At 39.4% G+C, this 18367-nt stretch overlaps 1 protein-coding gene across 2 annotated transcripts in view; it reads right to left on the bottom strand.

Annotated features, from left to right (window-relative positions):
• LOC126101569 (palmitoyltransferase app) overlaps nucleotides 1-18367 on the bottom strand; it is a 140097-nt gene that overhangs the window by 17681 nt on the left and 104049 nt on the right. For both annotated transcript variants that reach the window (XM_049912217.1, XM_049912218.1), the window contains exon 8: nucleotides 15629-15764. In XM_049912217.1, the coding sequence (XP_049768174.1) occupies nucleotides 15629-15764 (136 nt within the window). The remainder of the gene's footprint in view (nucleotides 1-15628; nucleotides 15765-18367) is intronic.

Here is an 18367-nt window from a genome sequence, read left to right as displayed (position 1 = left end):
AGGACCACTAAAAGTTGACTGAAAATTCTACTTTTGTTTTATAGATTCTATTGAATTTTAGAGAATGATATGGCTAATATCCAGGAGGATTTCAATCATGTATGTTTCTGTTCAGACATTATTGGAGTTTTGTCAGGAAAGTCCTGCTGGAAAGGAAATAAATATCTTATTGTCCAGCAGAAAAATATTTAACAAATTTCTGAGATGATCATTGACATAATGTTTTCACAGCAATTTTTGGAAACTGACAAACTTTTGTTTAATTACTCCAAATACTGAAATACCACCAATTTTACACCATAAAACTGTGATCTGCGTAACATCACCACGCAGCCTCATCCAAGTATTCATAACATTACAGAAATTCAAACAATGGAAAATTCAGGATGGAATGTAACAATATTACAGAAGGAAAGTTGCTACTCACCATATAGCGGAGATGCTGAGTCGTGATAGGCACAACAAAGAGATTCACACAATTATAGCTTTTGGCCATTAAGGTGTTTGTCAGCAATACACACACACACACACACACACACACACACACACACACACACACAAACACACACACAATCTGCAGTCTCAGATAACTGAAACTACACTGCGAGCAGCAGCACCAGTGCATGATGGGAGTGGCGACTGGGTGGGGTAAGGAGGAGGCTGGGGTGGGGAGGGGGAGGGATAGTATGGTGGGGGTGGTGGACAGTGAAGTGTTGCAGTTTAGATGGAGGACAGGAGATAAGGTGGGGAGGTGGAAGTAGTGGAAAGGAGAGAAATAAAAAGAAATTAAAAAACTGGGTGTGGCAGTGGAAAGATGGCTGTGTAGTGCTGGAATGGGAACAGGGAGGGGGCTGGATGGGTGAGGGCAGTGACTAGCGAAGGTTGAGGCCAGGAGGGTTACAGGAATGTAGGATGTATTCCAGAGAAACTTCCCACCTGTGCAATTCAGAAAAGCTGGTGTTGGTGGGAAGGATCCATATGGCATAGGCTGTGAAGCAGTCATTGAGATGAGGGATATTATGTTTGGCAACGTGTTCAGCAACAGGGTGGTCCACTTGTTTTTTGGCCACAGTTAGTTGGTGGCCATTCATGCGGACAGACAGGTTGTTGGTTGTCATGCCTACGTAGAATGCAGCACAGTGGCTGCAGTTTACCTTGTAAATCACATGACTGGTTTCACAAGTAGCCCTGCCTTTGATGGGATAGGTGATGTTAGTGATCAGACTGGAGTAGGTGGTGGTAGGAGGATGTATGGGACAGGTCTTGCAACTAGGTCTCTTACAGGGGTATGAGCCATGATGTAAGGGATTGGGGGCAGGGGTTGTGTAAGGATGGACGAGTATTGTGAAGGTTTGTTGGATGGTGGAATACCACTGTAGGAGGGGTGGGAAGGATAGTGGGCAGTAAATTTCTCATTTCAGGGCATGATGAGAGGTAATTGAAACCTTGGCGGAGAATGTAATTCAGTTGCTCCAGTCCCGGATGGTACTGAGCTATGAAGGAAATGCTCCTCTGTGGCCAGACTGTGGGACTTTGGGAGGTGGTGGGAGACTGGAAAGATAAGGCACAGGAGATTTGTTTTTGTACAAGATTGGGAGGATAATTACGGTCAGTGAAGGCCTCAGTGAGACCCTCAGTATATTTTGAGAGGGACTGCTTGTCACTGCAGATGTGACGACCATGGGTGGCTAGGCTGTATGGAAGAGACTTCTTCGTATGGAATGGGTGTCAGCTGTTGAAGTGGAGGTATTGCTGGTGGTTAGTAGGTTTGATATGGATGGTGGTACTGACGTAGCCATCTCTGAGGTTGAGGTAAACATCTAGGAAGGTGGCTAGTTGGGATGAGTAGGACCAGTTGAAGCAAATAGGGGAGTAGTAGTTGTCATTCTGGAGGAATGTGGATTTGGTGTTCTCACCTTCAATCCATATAGCAAAGATGTCATCAATGTATCTGAATCAGGTGAGGGGTTTAGGATCCTAGGTTTTTAGGAAGGATTCCTCTAGATGGCCCATGAATAGTTTGGCATAGGGTGGTGCCACGTGAGTGCTCATAGCCATATCTGGGGTATGGCTATGGGCACTCGCATAGCACCGTCCTATGCCAACCTATTCATGGGCCATCTAGAGGAATCCTTCCTAAGAACCCAGATTCGTAAACTCCTGATATCTGGATTGAAGGTGAGGGCATCCTATCCACGTTCCTCCAGAACCTCAACAACTTCTCACCCATTTGCTTCAACTGGTCCTACTCAACCCAACAAACCAGCTTCCTAGATGTTGACATCCACCTCAGAGATGGCTATCAGTACCTCCATCCATATCAAACCTACTAACCACCAGCAATACCTCCACTTCAACAGCTGCCACCCATCCCATACCAAGAAGTTCCTACCGTACAGCCTAGCCACCCGTGGTCGTCGCATGTGCAGTGACAAGCAGTCCCTCTCAAAATATACTGAGGGTCTCACTGAGGCCTTCACTGACCGTAATTATCCTCCCAATCTTGTACAAAAACAAATCTCCTGTGCCTTATCTTTCCAGTCTCCCACCACCTCGCAAAGTACCACAGTCCCACCACAGAGGAGCATTCCCCTCCTACCTGAGTACCATCCAGGACTGGAGCAACTGAAATACATTCTCCGCCAGGGTTTCAATTACCTCTCATCGTTTCATGAAATAAGAAATGTCCTGCCCAATATCCTCCCCACCCATCCTACAGTGGTATTCCGCCATCCATCAAACCTTCACAATATACTCGTCCATCCTTACACAACCCCTGCTCCCAATCCCTTACATCATGGCTCATACCCCTGTAAGAGACCTAGTTGCAAGACCTGTCCCATACATCCTCCTACCACCACCTACTCCAGTCTGATCACTAACATCAACTATCCCATCAAAGGCAGGGCTACCTGTGAAACCAGTCATGTGATTTACAAGCTAAACTGCAGCCATTGTGCTGCATTCTATGCAGGCATGACAACCAACAAGCTGTCTGTCCACATGAATGGCCACCGACTAACTGTAGCCAAAAAATAAGTGGACCACCCTGTTGCTGAACACGTTGCCAAACACAATATCCCTCATCTCAATGACTGCTTCACAGCCTGTGCCATTTGGATCCTTCCCACCAACACCAGCTTTTCTGAATTGCACATGTGCAAACTTTCCCTGCAATAAATCCTACATTCCTGTAACCCTCCTGGTTTCAACCTTCATTAAGTCACTGTCCTCACCCATCCAGCCCCATCCCTGTTCCCATTCCAGCACTATACACACATCATTTCACCGCCACACTCAGTCTTTTAATTTCTTTTTATTTCTCTCCTTTCCACTACTTCCCCCTCCCCACCATCTCTCCTGCCCTCCACCTAAACTGCAACACTTCACTGTCCACCACCCCCACCATACTATACCTCCCCCTCCCGGACCCAGCCTCCTCCTTACCCCCACCCAGTCGCCACTCCCATTATGCACTGGTACTGCTGCTCGCAGTGTGGTTTCAATTATCTGAGACTGCAGATGTGTGTGCAAGTTTGGTTTCCATGAGCTGGCATGTGTGTATGTGTGTGTATTGCTAACAAAGGCCTTTATGGCTGAAAGCTATAACTGTGTGATCTTTTTGTTGTGCCTACCACGACTCAGCATCTTCGCTATATGGTGAGTAGCAACTTTTCATCCCTAATATTGTAACATTAAAGAAGGAAGTAAAGTTTTTCAGTGTTTATATGCCAGTCGAAATAGTGCCAAAGGGGTATGACAGCAAGGTATCAGGAGCTCTCAACCAGGAATTAAAAGTTACAGACTACTACTTTTAAACACTGGTCATGAATGAAGATCACAACAAAATAAATTCATGGTGGTGGAACTGAATGTACCTGGTCATTTGCTATGTCATACTCATTACAGCCAATTTGGTTCACAACACAATCTAGTAATTGAAACAATTATATCAGAAAGTGGAGTTTGAGATGCCACTCTTAGCATTATCAGCAAGCTAAACAGTACATCTCATAACAGTCCACTCAGTGACATAGAGATTCTTTGCATTCTTGAGGGATCTGAAAGTGATCTTAGCAATCTTCTTGATGCTGATGGCATGGTTGAAGACAACACTTACAATTTATCTGATCCAGGCAAGAAGGCTTCTGTGATTTTGTTTTTTTTGTTTTGTACATATGTGCATGCCATGAAATAATATAATACAATGTTTTTATTCATGTTACTTTGCTATTATGTTACATACATGCTCATGTTCACTCATAATTTATTTATTATTTGAGAATCAAGTGTGTTTAATGAAAAAGTAACGTAAGCTGCTGCTGGGCCCACAGAAACTGAGAGGCACTTGCAAGTAGCAAATGACAGAGGATGAACTAGGTCAGTGCAGAAAAATGACTGGAACAAGAGGGATGATATTCAAAATAGTATTTCAATTTATACTGGCCTTAATGCAAGTATACACATGGATACAAACGTGAAGAGTAAAAGTGATCTGGAAGATTTATTTTACTATTTTATTGATGATGAGCTGGAAAACCTCATGAAAGAGCAGACAAACCTGTACGAAGGGCAGAAAATACAAAGAAAACAACACCTTAATCAACTACAACCAAACGGCACACTAGTGGTGGAAAACAGCCGCTCTGGACTACATTTGAAAATTTACTGCTGTCATTTTAGATTTGAGTGTTAGCAAGCAACCATCAATTGCAGATCATTGGAGCATAGCTCCAGTAGCATCATGCAGTTTCTGTCTGACCATAATGAGTAGAAATAGGTTTTTACTAATATGTTCCAACTTCCACACGAATGGTAAAAATTCATGTGAAAGCTAAAGGTGAACCAGGATTGATTCGCTACTTGAAATATGGCAGAGTATGACAAAATATGTCACTGATGCAAGAGAGGATATCAAGGCAAATATAACCTCGCAATTAATGAAGGGATGCGTCCATTTCAGGGATGTCTTCATTTCAAACAGTATATGCCACAGAAGGAACACAGATACTGAATATGTGCTTGTGGAAGCAGAATCAGAATGTATTTGATATTTTGATGTATCCTGTGGCAGGACAATGCTGTGATGAATGTAGTGCTAAGATTTCTTGATAACTTAGCAGTAGGGCCACACAATGTTAACTGATCGGTACTATACAAGTGTACAGCCATCGGCAGCTCTTGAAAGAAAGTGCACTACTCTCACTGGTAGCATTAAAAAGTAAAGAAGAAGAATGCTGCCTGCCTCCTAAATCACTTGAACAGACAGAAACAGTTATCCACTGTGAAGGAAAGACAACAGACATTTATATGATAAGCATAACGTACAGAAGAGACATGTACAGAAGGGAAGGGGTGAATCAGACTAGTGGCAATCATTGATTACAATAAAAACAAGCTTGGTGTTAACTCCAATGGCCAGAAAATGTCACATGGAATATTCAACCATTGCTCTTTGAAGTGGTGAACAAAGCCTTTGTTGCACCTAATTCTCACTGCTGTTTCAGATTAGTTTGTATTAAATACACAGTTCATGAAGAAGAAAATTAGTACCAGCCAATTCACTAGTTCTGTTTGCAAAGATCTGTCAATGATGTGTTACTAACACTCAACTTCCGCAAGTGCTACTGAGATTTCACAGGTGATTAGAAATCATTTCCTGTAAAAGAGGACCAATACAATCAGGGGGGAAAAAAAAAGAAGCACAGAATGCATATAGTGTGTGCTCAGGCAGAGAGAAGAAAGAAGGAGTAGCCAAAAGGAAAGGTAAATCATTTCTGTGTGGTGTATGCAAAGTGGTGTTTTGTGTGCAACGACATTGCCAGCTCTACCACACAAAAAATAACTATGTCGAACATTAAGTTGTTATCGTAATATATTCTTCCTTTTCACCGTATACATAGATTTAAATATGTACTTTCGCTCTTAAATTATAAATGAAATGCTAATATAAACCTTTATTCACCTGAGGAAGGCAGTCTTTCTCTTGACCTCTGATGATCAGAGGTTTACCAGAAGAAAAATATATTTTATGCTTATTTAAAAAAGCATCTGATGCACTTTATTTTTAAGTGTGAAAATTAGTTTCATTTTTTTTCCAGTGCAGAGGGTCAAATTAGAGATAAACTGCCCAGCACGAGGTGAGGCTGCTATTGGGATGAGTATGTTTAAATAAGTGACTAGCACTCAAAGTGTTAAATCTTCGCTGTCTTGAGCATTGCTCAGCTGGTGGTTAGGACAGCATGAATAAGTGTGTATCCTTGTTTGCTACTTCAAGAAATAAATACTCAGAAATCTGTCTTAATGATAACATGGGGAAGGCTCCAGGCAGAGTTGCATGTATACAAACTGTCACAGGTTAACGTATTCTGTTGCTTGAGGCTGGGTATCTCATTTATGAGGACACATTCATCTGCTACTTGTCAATGTCTTAAGTGAAAAGCTCAGTAAACATGGCAATTGTTAATTCATGCACCCTGGAGACCTGACATGAGTCCACCAGACTTCCATTATTCTTGAAGCAGGGAGTCCCTAAGAGCTGACATGGTTATTCACCTGGGCAAAGGTTTCTGCTGCCACTATACAAACCATTCATCAGCTGAATATGTTGATGGAATTGTTAAAATTTCCCTAATGTTGGGATGTGGTCACTGAGAAGCAGCAAGGTTATCTCTTTACAGCCCTTCAGTACAATGCTAAGAAAAACACAAAACATGGAAATAAATAAATAAAATGAGTGCATCATTTATGAATGACCTTAGTATCAAAATTTTTAGTACAAGGGAATGAGGAAAAAATACTTTCCATTTCATAGACAAATGTAAGGAGAAGTGCTAGAAGAAACAGAAACATCATGGAGAAAGGAAATAAAAATGGAAATGAGTAAATGGAAGAGGAAGAGCAAGAGGAGGAGGAGGAGGAGGAGGAGGAGACAGTGGTATAAACTGTAGAATGTAAAAGGTAATGAATAATACTCAAAGTAAAACTGAAAAGATAATTTTCTGAACTAAACCACAGAGAAACAATTATTTTTGAAAGGAGACAAAAAACTGAAGTAGAATGGAGATTAAATTTGTGTGGCACCTCATCTTTCTCTGTTTCTACTTTCATTTATTCTATAGAATTCTCACTTTTATATGCCTCTCTCAATCTTACTAACCATGATGCCAATTTATATTTACTTTAAATTTGGTATTTTGTGTGATTTTTGCTTGAAACAATCATCATTCTGACCTGCACTTTTTCTTGTGATTTTTCTGGCAACTTCTCCATCTATGCCACCTAGCCTGCTTATGGATATTCATAGTTCTTCAGTTGTTGTACTTTCCCTGTAATCATAACCATATCTCATTTGCCCTCTGCCTCACCTCACTGTCACTTGAAATCTTCTCCTGTTTCTTCCATATATCTAGTAGTTTCCAATTATTATAAAAGTTATGCTATTGCATTTGATGACAAAAAGCACATAAAAAGTGAAAAAAGGAAAGGTGGCAGCAGGGTCTTGCAGCTCTGGAGGTGGGCAGAGCTCAGTAGTGAAGTAGGCATCCTCCATAGTCCTTGTTCACTATCCACAGTGTCATCTACTGTAATTTTTATTACTCTTTATTAACATTAGCTTTGACATGAATCAGAGTGAAAAATTATTTCACAGCTAGTACATTCTGCATTTTAAAGATGTGATTAATGCAGAAGCATGTGCACAGAATACCGCCTCTCAGTTATTTGAATTAATCATCCACGAGACAATATGAATATGACTAAGCTAGCTCCATACACAGATCCATAATTGTTATACGTGAAAAACTTGAATTAATGATATGAATATAATACAGGGAAACATTCCACGTGGAAAAAATATATCTAAAAACAAAGATGATGTGACTTACCAAACGAAAGTGCTGGCAGGTCGATAGACACACAAACAAACACAAACATACACACAAAATTCAAGCTTTCGCAACCAACGGTTGCTTCGTCAGGAAAGAGGGAAGGAGAGGGAAAGACAAAAGGATGTGGGTTTTAAGGGAGAGGGTAAGGAGTCATTCCAATCCCGGGAGCGGAAAGACTTACCTTAGGGGGAGAAAAGGACAGGTATACACTCGCGCGCACACACACACAGTGTCTGTGTATGTGTGTGTGTGTGTGTGTGTGTGTGTGTGTGTGTGTGTGTGTGTGTGTGTGCGCGCGCGTGTATACCTGTCCTTTTCTCCCCCTAAGGTAAGTCTTTCCGCTCCCAGGATTGGAATGACTCCTTACCCTCTCCCTTAAAACCCACATCCTTTTGTCTTTCCCTCTCCTTCCCTCTTTCCTGACGAAGCAACCGTTGGTTGCGAAAGCTTGAATTTTGTGTGTATGTTTGTGTGTCTATCGACCTGCCAGCACTTTCGTTTGGTAAGTCACATCATCTTTGTTTTTAGATAAAAACTTGAATTATATGCACAACACACATCTGCTAGAAAATCCCACTGTGGAGATGGAAATAAACTCATTGTAAGTAAATAAAACAATATTTTAGAGGAACAGAAAATCCAGCCTGCATAATATACGACTTAACACACCTATCACACAGATAGCAGCATTGCAATAACCATTTGTAAGATACTACAGAGAGACCACGGAGAAATTTGGAATGGAATTATAGTTCACAGAGAAGAAATTAAAACTGAGATATGCCTATAACTTTGTAGTTTTATCAAATTCACAACAGACCTAGATCAGTTGAAAAAATGGATAGTGTTTTGAAAAGAGGTTGTAAGATGAATATCAACAACAGTAAAACAAATATAACTGAATGCAGTCAAATTTATACAAATGATGTTGAGGGAATCAGATTAGAAAATGGAAAATTAAGAGTAACAGACAAGTTTCAACATTTGGGCAGAAAAGTAATAAATGATAGCCAAAGTAGAGAGGACGTAAAATGCAAACTGACAATAGCAAGAAAAGCATATCTGAAAAACAGAAATTTGTTAATGTTCAATATAAATTTAAGCATTAGAAATTCTTATTTGAAGATAGATTTCTGGAGTACAGCTCTGTATGTAAACAGAAAGTATATGATAAACACTTTAGATGAGAAGCGAATAGAAGTTTACGAGATGTGTTTCTACAGAAGAATGCTAAAGACTAGATGGTTGGATAGTGTAACTCAAGAAGACATACAGAACTGAAGAGAAAAGGAATTTGGTTAATAAAAGTGGTCAGCTGATAGGACACACCCTAAGGGATACAAAAATTCCCAATTTGGTAATGAAATGTACAAGGTAAAAATTGTAGAGGGAGAGCAAGCAAATTCTATATGCAAACCCACAATTGTTCATACAAAGAATTTGAATTACATAAATAACCGCTGCAAAACACTACTGCAGATACGAAAAGAAACTGCAGTAATGATTCAAACCAATGTAACCAAATAAAGCTATAATTTAGAACATTAAGAAAATCCTGAATAATGTTGTCAGTTACGAATGATCAAAAGCACAATATAAAAATTAACACCAACCATACAGATAATAACCAACTGTAAAACACACACACACACACACACACACACACACACACACACACACACACACACACACACGGACATTTCTCAAATTTTTAAGCTTGAAAAGCAAACAAACTATGTATTGTTCCCCTAATATTTCTTTATTATTAACCAAACCAGTTTTTTACTTGCAAAGTCATCATGAGATAGTTAACCGCACCTGCTGCCTAATTAAACAGTTTCTATTACCTGACATTTTCCCCTTTAAATCAGAACTTAATTAGCTTAAATATTATTTCTCAGTTAAAGATTGTCAAATGAGACCTCACCTAGGAACATTTGTTGCTGGTTGCAGTCACCCTCAGCAATCTTTTCTTGGAAGTTTCAAAATGTATGTAATAATTGTCTTTTCCACAATTTGATTCTTACGAACTATATAAAAGTCCCTAATGCAACTCTCTTTGCTGACTTAACATCAGATGGGTTGACTGTCTCATTCTGCCACCACTTAACTTTTTCCCCCCTGAAGAAACTGAATTAACTGATCACATTCAGTTTTTTCATCCTACACCATGACCCCTTCCTCCTCTCATCAATTGGCCTTTCTACTCCTAATGACTAGGAGCTCACTTAACAGTGTCTACACCCTCCCCCTCACCACCACCACACCTATGGAATTATACTTTTAACAATGTTATAAAAAGGACAGTTGCTACTCACCCTATGGTGGAGATGCCGAGTCGCAGATAGGCACAACAAAAAGACTGCCAGGAAGTGAGCTTCCAGCCAACAACGGCTTCTTTGGAAACACAACACACACACACACACACACACACACACACACACACACACACACACACACACACCTCTCATACACACGACCACAGTCTCTGGCTGCTGAGGTCAAACTGAAAGCAGCAGTGGCATGATGGGAGAAGCAACAGGCTGGTGGGGGTAAGGAAGAGGGAGGGCCACGGACAGCAAGGCAGGGGCTGGGGACAGTAAATTGCTGCTAATGAGAGCATACAGGGCTGAGGTCGGAGAGAATAGGGTAGCTAGGTGCAGTCGGGAGGTTAGACTGTAACTAGCTGCCCTAACCTTTCCCCACCTCGTTCTTGTATGCCTGTATACTCCCACTGGCAGCATTTCCCCCCTTCCGAATCCCAGTCTCCTCCTTACCACCTCCCCCCCCCCTCCTCCCACCAGGTTGCTTCTCCAATAAAGCGCTGTTTTAGTCGCAGTCTGGTCTCAGTGGCCAGAGACTGTAGTCGTGTGTGTGTTTCCAATGAAGGCCTTGTTGGCCAAAAGCTTACTTTCTGACAGTCTTTTTGCTGTGCCTGTGACTCATCATCTCCATCATATGATTAGTAGCAACTATCCTTTTCAGACATTACTACATTCCACCCTGAATTTTCATTGTTTGAAATTAAACTTTTAGGTGGAGCAAAACTGAATTATTGAAAGAATATTATTTTTGTCATATATATACGGGCCACTGACCATGGTGAGATGAGGTGATGTGCATGCCTCAATGATACAGTAGCCTTTAGCACAGCTGTACCCAGAATAGAGAAGTATTTGTGGAGTGACCAAGCATACATATGGTTCCTGAAGATGGCAAAGCCATTTGTAGCTGTATGGGACGGGGGACGATAGGGGGGGGGGGGGGGGGGCAACAGCCAGAACGACTGACTGATCTGGTATTGTAGCATTAGCCACCACGGTCTTGCTATGCTCGTACTGTGAATGGCTGAAAGCAAGGGGAAACTACGGCCATTACATTTTCTGAGGGCATGCAACTCTACGGTACTGTTAAATGAACAGGGCTTCTTGTCGCACGAGTACAGGTTTACAAATCCAAAATCAAACACAGGTAAGGCAAGAGGGGGTCTAAAAATGAATACGAAAATAGGAATATGCATAAGCTACTATGAACAACACAGTTAACACATTCACAGCCAAGACAGACAAAAAGCCAACACCCACCACAACACTACAATTTTATATGCTAACTACGTCTGTAGATGATAAAGAAATTGAAAGAAACTGTAAAGAGATAAAAGAAATTATTCAGATAGTTAGGGAGATGAAAAATTAACAGCGAGGGAATTTGGCAGTAGGGACAAGACGAGGAGGAAAAATAGTAAGAAAACATGGACTGGATGAATGACGCCATCTGATAAAATTTTGCATAGAGCATAATTTAATCATCACTAGCAACTGGTTTAAGAATCACAGAAGGTTTTATATCTGATCTGGGGACGCAGCCAAGTTTCAAATAGATTACATAAAGCTAAAACACAGATTAAAAAAAAAACAGATTTTAGACTAAAACAACATTTTCAGCAGCACATGTGGACTCTTTACCATAATGTTTTGGTTATGACTACATATTAAAACTGAGAACATTACAAAATGTACACAATTAAGGATGTGGGATATGGGTACATTGAGAGAACCAGACATTGCCGAGAATTTCAAAGAGATCATTGGACAACAATTGACTGAAACAAGGGAAGAAATGCAATGAAATACGAATGGGTAGCTTTGAGGGATGAAATCGTAAAGCCGGCACAGGTTCAACTTGCAGGACAGAAAATGCTTTGTAGAAATCCTTAGATAACTTACAAGATAATGAAAATAACTGATGAAAGGAAAAAAATATAAATAGAAAACTGATGAACTACAAAACTGAAAATCAGGAATGGCTAAACAAGAAATTCAAGGATGCACAAGCACACACAACTCGTGGAAAGATAGATCCTGCATATAAGAAAATTAAGGACATTTCTGGAGAAAAGACATGAAGCTGTATGAATATCAGATGGAAAACCAGTACTAAGCAAAGAAGGGAAAGCTGAAAGGGGGAAGGAATATAAAGATGAGTTGGGAGATTTGATACTGCGAGGAGAATGTGACGGCTTTGAAAGTCCTAAGTCAAAAGAAGGCCCCTGGAGTAGACAATTTTCCCTGAGAGTTATTGAGGCCCTTGGGAGAGCAAGTCATGACAACAGCATTCCGCCTGGTGTGCAAGATATATGAGTCAGGTGAAATACTCTCAGACTTAAAGAAGAATGCAATAATTACAATTCTATAGAAGGCAGGCACTTTTGTAGATTCTCTTTGAAATTCTGATGATGGCAGGTACAAAACACAGGAAGCCAAAGGTTATTTATAACTTGTAGCTGCTATCTGGTTTCTATACAAGAGTTGAAAGACGTGAAAATAAGCAGTAGTTCAGAAGGGAGCAAGACAGGCTTGTAGCCTATCCCAAATATTATTACTTCTGTACTTTGAGCAAGCAGTAAAAGAAACCACGAACAAATTCTGAGAGGAAATTAAAGTGCAGGAAGAAAAATTAAAATTTTAAAGTTTGTCAATGACACTGTAATTCTGTCAAAGATAGCAAAGGACTTGAATGAGCATTTGAATGGAATGGACAGTGACTTGAAAAGGGTTTACAAATCGATTATCAACAAAAGAACAACAAAGGTATTGGAATGTAATCAAATTATATCAGGTGATTCTGGAAAAATCAGATTAGGAAATGACACACTAAAAGTAGTAGACGAGTTTGGCTATTTGGGCAACAAAATAACTAACGATCGCTGAAAGCGAGGATATCAAGTGCAGACTGACTTTAACACAAAAAGCATTTCTGAAAAAGAGGGTTTGCTAACATTTAGAATAAATTTAAGTATTAGGAAGACTTTTCCGTATGTATTTGTCTGGAGTATAGCCTTATACGGAATTGAAATGTGGACAGTGTACAGTACAGACAGGAAGAGAACACAGGGTTCTGACATGTAATGCTACAAAAGAATGCTGAGTATTTGATACACAGGTCAGGTAACTAATAGTAGATACTGAATCAAACTGGGGGAAAAAAGAAATTCATGACAACTTGACTAAAAGAAGGGATTGGCCGATAGGACACATCCTAAGGCGGGAGGGAATCATGAGGCAATAGAGAAAAGTGTGGGAGAAAACTGTAGAGGGAGACCAAGGGATGAATACAGGAAGCAGATACAAATGGATGCAGATAGCAGCCGTTACTTGGAGAAGAGGAGGCTGGCACCCACCGATTAGTGTGGACAGCAGCATCAAACCTGTCTTGGGATAGAAGACTCCAAGAGCACCACAGTAGAGGACACAAAAGTAACTCTAGTCTTCCTACCAGCTGATTGAAAGTTTCTTGAATTACCTGAATGAACTTCAATAGCAACAAAGTTGTATTAATTTTTTTTTATGTGCCTCCAGGTAGACGATTAGATGTAAATCATAAATACCAGATTATAAGATGAATAAATTACTATTCACAAAGTTCAAGTATTCCTGCTAATACAGTTTTTCCACTTCCTTAACCAATTACAGCTACTTGTGCTATCATTTTTTTCTGAATTATATGACAACCCAGCTGGATCATCATGAGAACCAGGATGTCACCTAAGAAATATCTACTTGGATAAAATTAGCTGAATATCACCTGAAATATTCCTGTTACGTCTAACAGGTGTTCCTGCAACAAGTAGTGTGTTTAATGAGCAGCCTGCAATATACATCTGTGGAAAATATGTGCTAGAAACTGCTAAATGGAGATCATAGGTTTCAACACTTCTACAGTTAGCTTCCAAGAAAATTTTATAATAATGTGATTTTTCTGAAAACACGATTTACATTTCAATTTCACCTAGGTGTGTGTGTGTGTGTGTGTGTGTGTGTGTGTGTGTGTGTGTGTGTGTGTGTGTGTGTGTGGTTTTTAGAGAGAGAGAGAGAGAGAGAGAGAGAGAGAGAGAGAGAGAGCGAGAGCGAGGAGGGTGGAGGGGGGAGGGGGAGAGGTGAAGGGTGTAAAAATTTTCGCCTTCTCTTCCTCAAATGTTTCCTCCTCTGCAGAATATTACCAGCCAAAGGATTCAGTTCATTATTTAGGGAGAATTATGTGAAAAATTTACTGGGGAGATTTATGTGAGAATCTTATTGGAATATAGGAGATAAGAGTCAAATAGGTCAACCATCCTTTGCTGTATTCCTCCAATGTGCTGTTCTTGTGATCTGCTTCTTCCCCGTTTCAACCAATGGTTTTGAAAACTTGAAAAATCCAATTATACAATCTGCAGACTACACCCTATCAATCATCACACAGGAACTGATATGCAGTAGCTTTCACCTTTTCTATGGTGTAATTTTTGGACTAGAATGTGACAAGCATTGTGATATTGTTGTTTATTATGTTTAATCAGAATGTGAGGATTATTTACGTGAACTACTACAAATTAAAACTGAGTGGAAAAATATGATAAAGAAATAATGTTCTCATATGAAACATGCAGGAGAAAAATTAAGATGCATGTGAAGGGTACTGGATAAAATTGCACTTGAAATAAGTTGCACGAAAAATTATAAAAACCATATTATTAAATTCACGACTTAACACACCAAAATTTTTCTGTGCAGGGACAGAGATACACATGCACATGAAAACACACACCCATCTGGTGTGTGTACACATTTATATTATGGAGACTGTGTGTGCAATGGATTACAGAGAAATAGTAACCATATCTGGAGAAAGCTTCTTTCTTGCAGTATTGGAAAAGTTGTACATACCGAGTGTTGAAAGTTATCCAAAAAGGTGAATTCTTCCACATATGAGTCTCACACAACCTTATCAGCCACTAAACACAAGACAGGAAAATAATTATAATAATTAAAAAGCTGAAATACTGATATCAGGTTCCTTCATCTGCTGCAGCTATCACTGGAAATAAAGCATACCAGCATCTGTTATAACTAGGAATTTATGGGCAGTTTTCAAATATGTAGTAGCACTATTGAAGCACTCAACATAGTGGGACTAAATATCCCCATTTTCATCTTCAGAATCAGGTTCACTGACAATGACAGAAGAGTCAAGGGGCACGAGTCCCCCAAAGGCATCACCGAGAGCTACGAGATTGCTGAGGCCACGAAAACCTCCTGCTGAAACAACAGGTCCTCCGACCAGCGGACTGGCTTCACGTGGAGCGTGAGGGCCTCTCAGAGCAGGTCTACAGTGTCGAATGCGGCCCGTCAGCCTCTCCCCCCTTGTTTCATTTACTAAAGCTGAAGAGGCAGACACAACACTTCGTAATCTGTACGCACCGTGCAATGACGTTGCCAGAGTCGTGGTTGTACCACCACTCCCTCTGATGGCACTGGCTCCAGAAGGTGAAGTCACTAGATTTTGTGTAGAACCCAATGCATCATTTGCGACACTTCCTGTCTGGCTAGCACCATTCTGAAATAGCAAAGAAAATGTACTGATTATTGAAAAACAAAGTACTTTTACAACACTGAATGTCAAGCGTTTATTTGCATTTATTTCCTGCACAGTGCTGGTTTTTATTGTCTGCAGTGAAAGTTAATTATCCTTGCAATATTTTGACGCAAAATAAGAAAAAAAGAAATATTATCACTTTCTTATGCAAGAATTGAATCGAATCCTGTCTCTATTTAAAATATATAATCCATAAACAATAATAAGAGTGTAAGATCTACTGGTGTACTCAGTTTATCTCTCGAGAGCTCTTTTAAGTCTAGTTTATGGGAAAACTACTCATCTGGCACATATCCACAAGATAGGTCTCAGTCAAGATGATTCAAGAAGACTGCTTACATAGAAAATCAATTAGATAATTATGATAGAGCATGCCAGGCTTATAATATTCTCAGTAAATCAGAGTTTGGATTTCAAAAGAGTTGCTCTACTGAGAACGACATTTACATGTTAACTCATCAATCTTAGGTCTGCCATTGTTCCTCATATATATAAATTATCTTCTGTCTGAAGTACAACAAGCAGAATTAGTTGTTTTTGTGGATGACAGTAGTATTGGAATCAATTCAAGCATACATACAGCAACAGACAGAATGGTACACAATATTCTTAATAGTGTCATTGGTTTCTGTGAATGGTCTCATTCTCAATTTTAAAATGACACAACATACTCAGTTCTGCACATCTAGAGTTACTATACAAATGATAAGTGTAACTAATAAATATAGTGGGAACTTCAATTTTTTTAAATCATCTATGTTATGAGAATATAAACTGGAAATAGCACATTTTGGAACTCCTAAAAGACCTTAATTCAGCCACATTTGCACTTAGAATCACCGAAAATCTTGGGGACAGACAAATCACTAGGTTATTTTGCATATTTTCATTCAATAATGTCATATGGAATAATGTTCTGGAGTAACTCATTTATGAAAGAAAGTCTTCACTGTTAAAAAAGTGCTGAAAGAACAATATGTGGTGTTCACCCATGATCATCTTGTAGACATCTGCTTAAGGAGCTGGGAACTTTGACTACCACTTCACAGTATATTTATTCCCTCACGAAATAGTTGTAAATAATCCACCGCCATTCAAAATAACAATGATGTACACAATTACAATATCAAAACGAAAAATGAAATTCATTATTCCAAATTAATGCTGTTTTTAGCACAAAAAGGGGTTCACAGAGCTGCAACAAAAAGTGATCACTTCCTCAGTGATATAAAATGTTTGGTGGACAGCAAAGGAAAATTCAAAAGCAAACCGAAAAAGTCTCTCTCTGATAACCCGTCCTATTCCACAGAAGAATTTCTATTATTGTAATATGTAAAAGGGGTTGGACAGGAATTACTAATCCACATCTGCATGTTCAATAATAATAATAATAATAATAATAATAATAATAATAACAAAAATGTTTATAAATGATCAGCATCTAGTCATATTTACACATTAATCTGCAATGTAAGTGTGAAATGACTCATTCTGCATCATTATGATTTATGATACAAATGATCCATGGAACATGAATGCAACTAACTAATAGTGTCCTGAAGAAGGCTTTATAATTGTGAAACCTGTGATACAAAATGTGTATTGTGATCAAAATATTAACAAGATGTGTTGGTGTGCATCTTATTTCGTGGAGATTCTGATGAAATAAAACCCACTTAATATTTTTTTATAAATTCAGCAATATTTTGTTATGAGTGCAGCACTCAGTATGTTACACTACAAAGACTGAATCTGTCATCAATACACTTTATTGTAACATATACATCCACATCCATACTCTGCAAGTGACCATACAGTGCATGGCAGAGGATACCCTTTATCACAGCTAGTTATTTCCTCTCTTGTTCCACTTGCAAATGGAATGCGGGCACAGCAACTGTCTATATGCCTCTGCATGAGTCCTAATGTCTCTTATCTTGTCTTTGGGGTCCTCGCATGAAATGTACACAGGTAGCAGCAGAATCATTCTGCAGTCAGCCACAAATGTTGGTCTCTAAATTTCCTCAATGGTGTTTTGCAAAAAGAGTGTCGCCTTCCCTCCAGAAATTCCTACTTGAGTTCATGAAGCATCTCCTTAATACTCAGGTGTTGACTGAACCTACCAATAACTAAAGCATCAGCATGTCTCTGAAATGATTCGATGTCTTCCTTCAATCCGACCTGCGGGGATTCCAAACACTTGAGCAGCACTTAAGAATGGGCCACACTGTGTTCTATTACGTGGTTTCCTTTATAGATGAATGACACTTTCCTACGATTCTCCCACTAAACCAAAGTCAACCATTTTCCTTGTCTACTACCCAATTTATGTGCTCGTTCCATTTTGTATTGCTTTGAACATTACGCTATATATTTAATCAATGTGACTGTTTGAAGTAACACATTACTAGTATTTTTTTACATGAACACACCACCATTTAACTGTATTGTTGTTTATTTAATTATGACCCAGGTTTCGGCCTTTTACACCGTTTTCAAATGATTGAGGTTACGTCATTGACATTGACTTCTACTCAATGGCATACAAGGACAATGCAGAACAT

The sequence above is a fragment of the Schistocerca cancellata genome, chromosome 9 (assembly GCF_023864275.1).
Source record: "Schistocerca cancellata isolate TAMUIC-IGC-003103 chromosome 9, iqSchCanc2.1, whole genome shotgun sequence".
NCBI lineage: Eukaryota > Metazoa > Arthropoda > Insecta > Orthoptera > Acrididae > Schistocerca > Schistocerca cancellata.
Note: the sequence above shows the minus strand (reverse complement) of the source record. Positions and strands in the feature narration are given on the sequence as shown.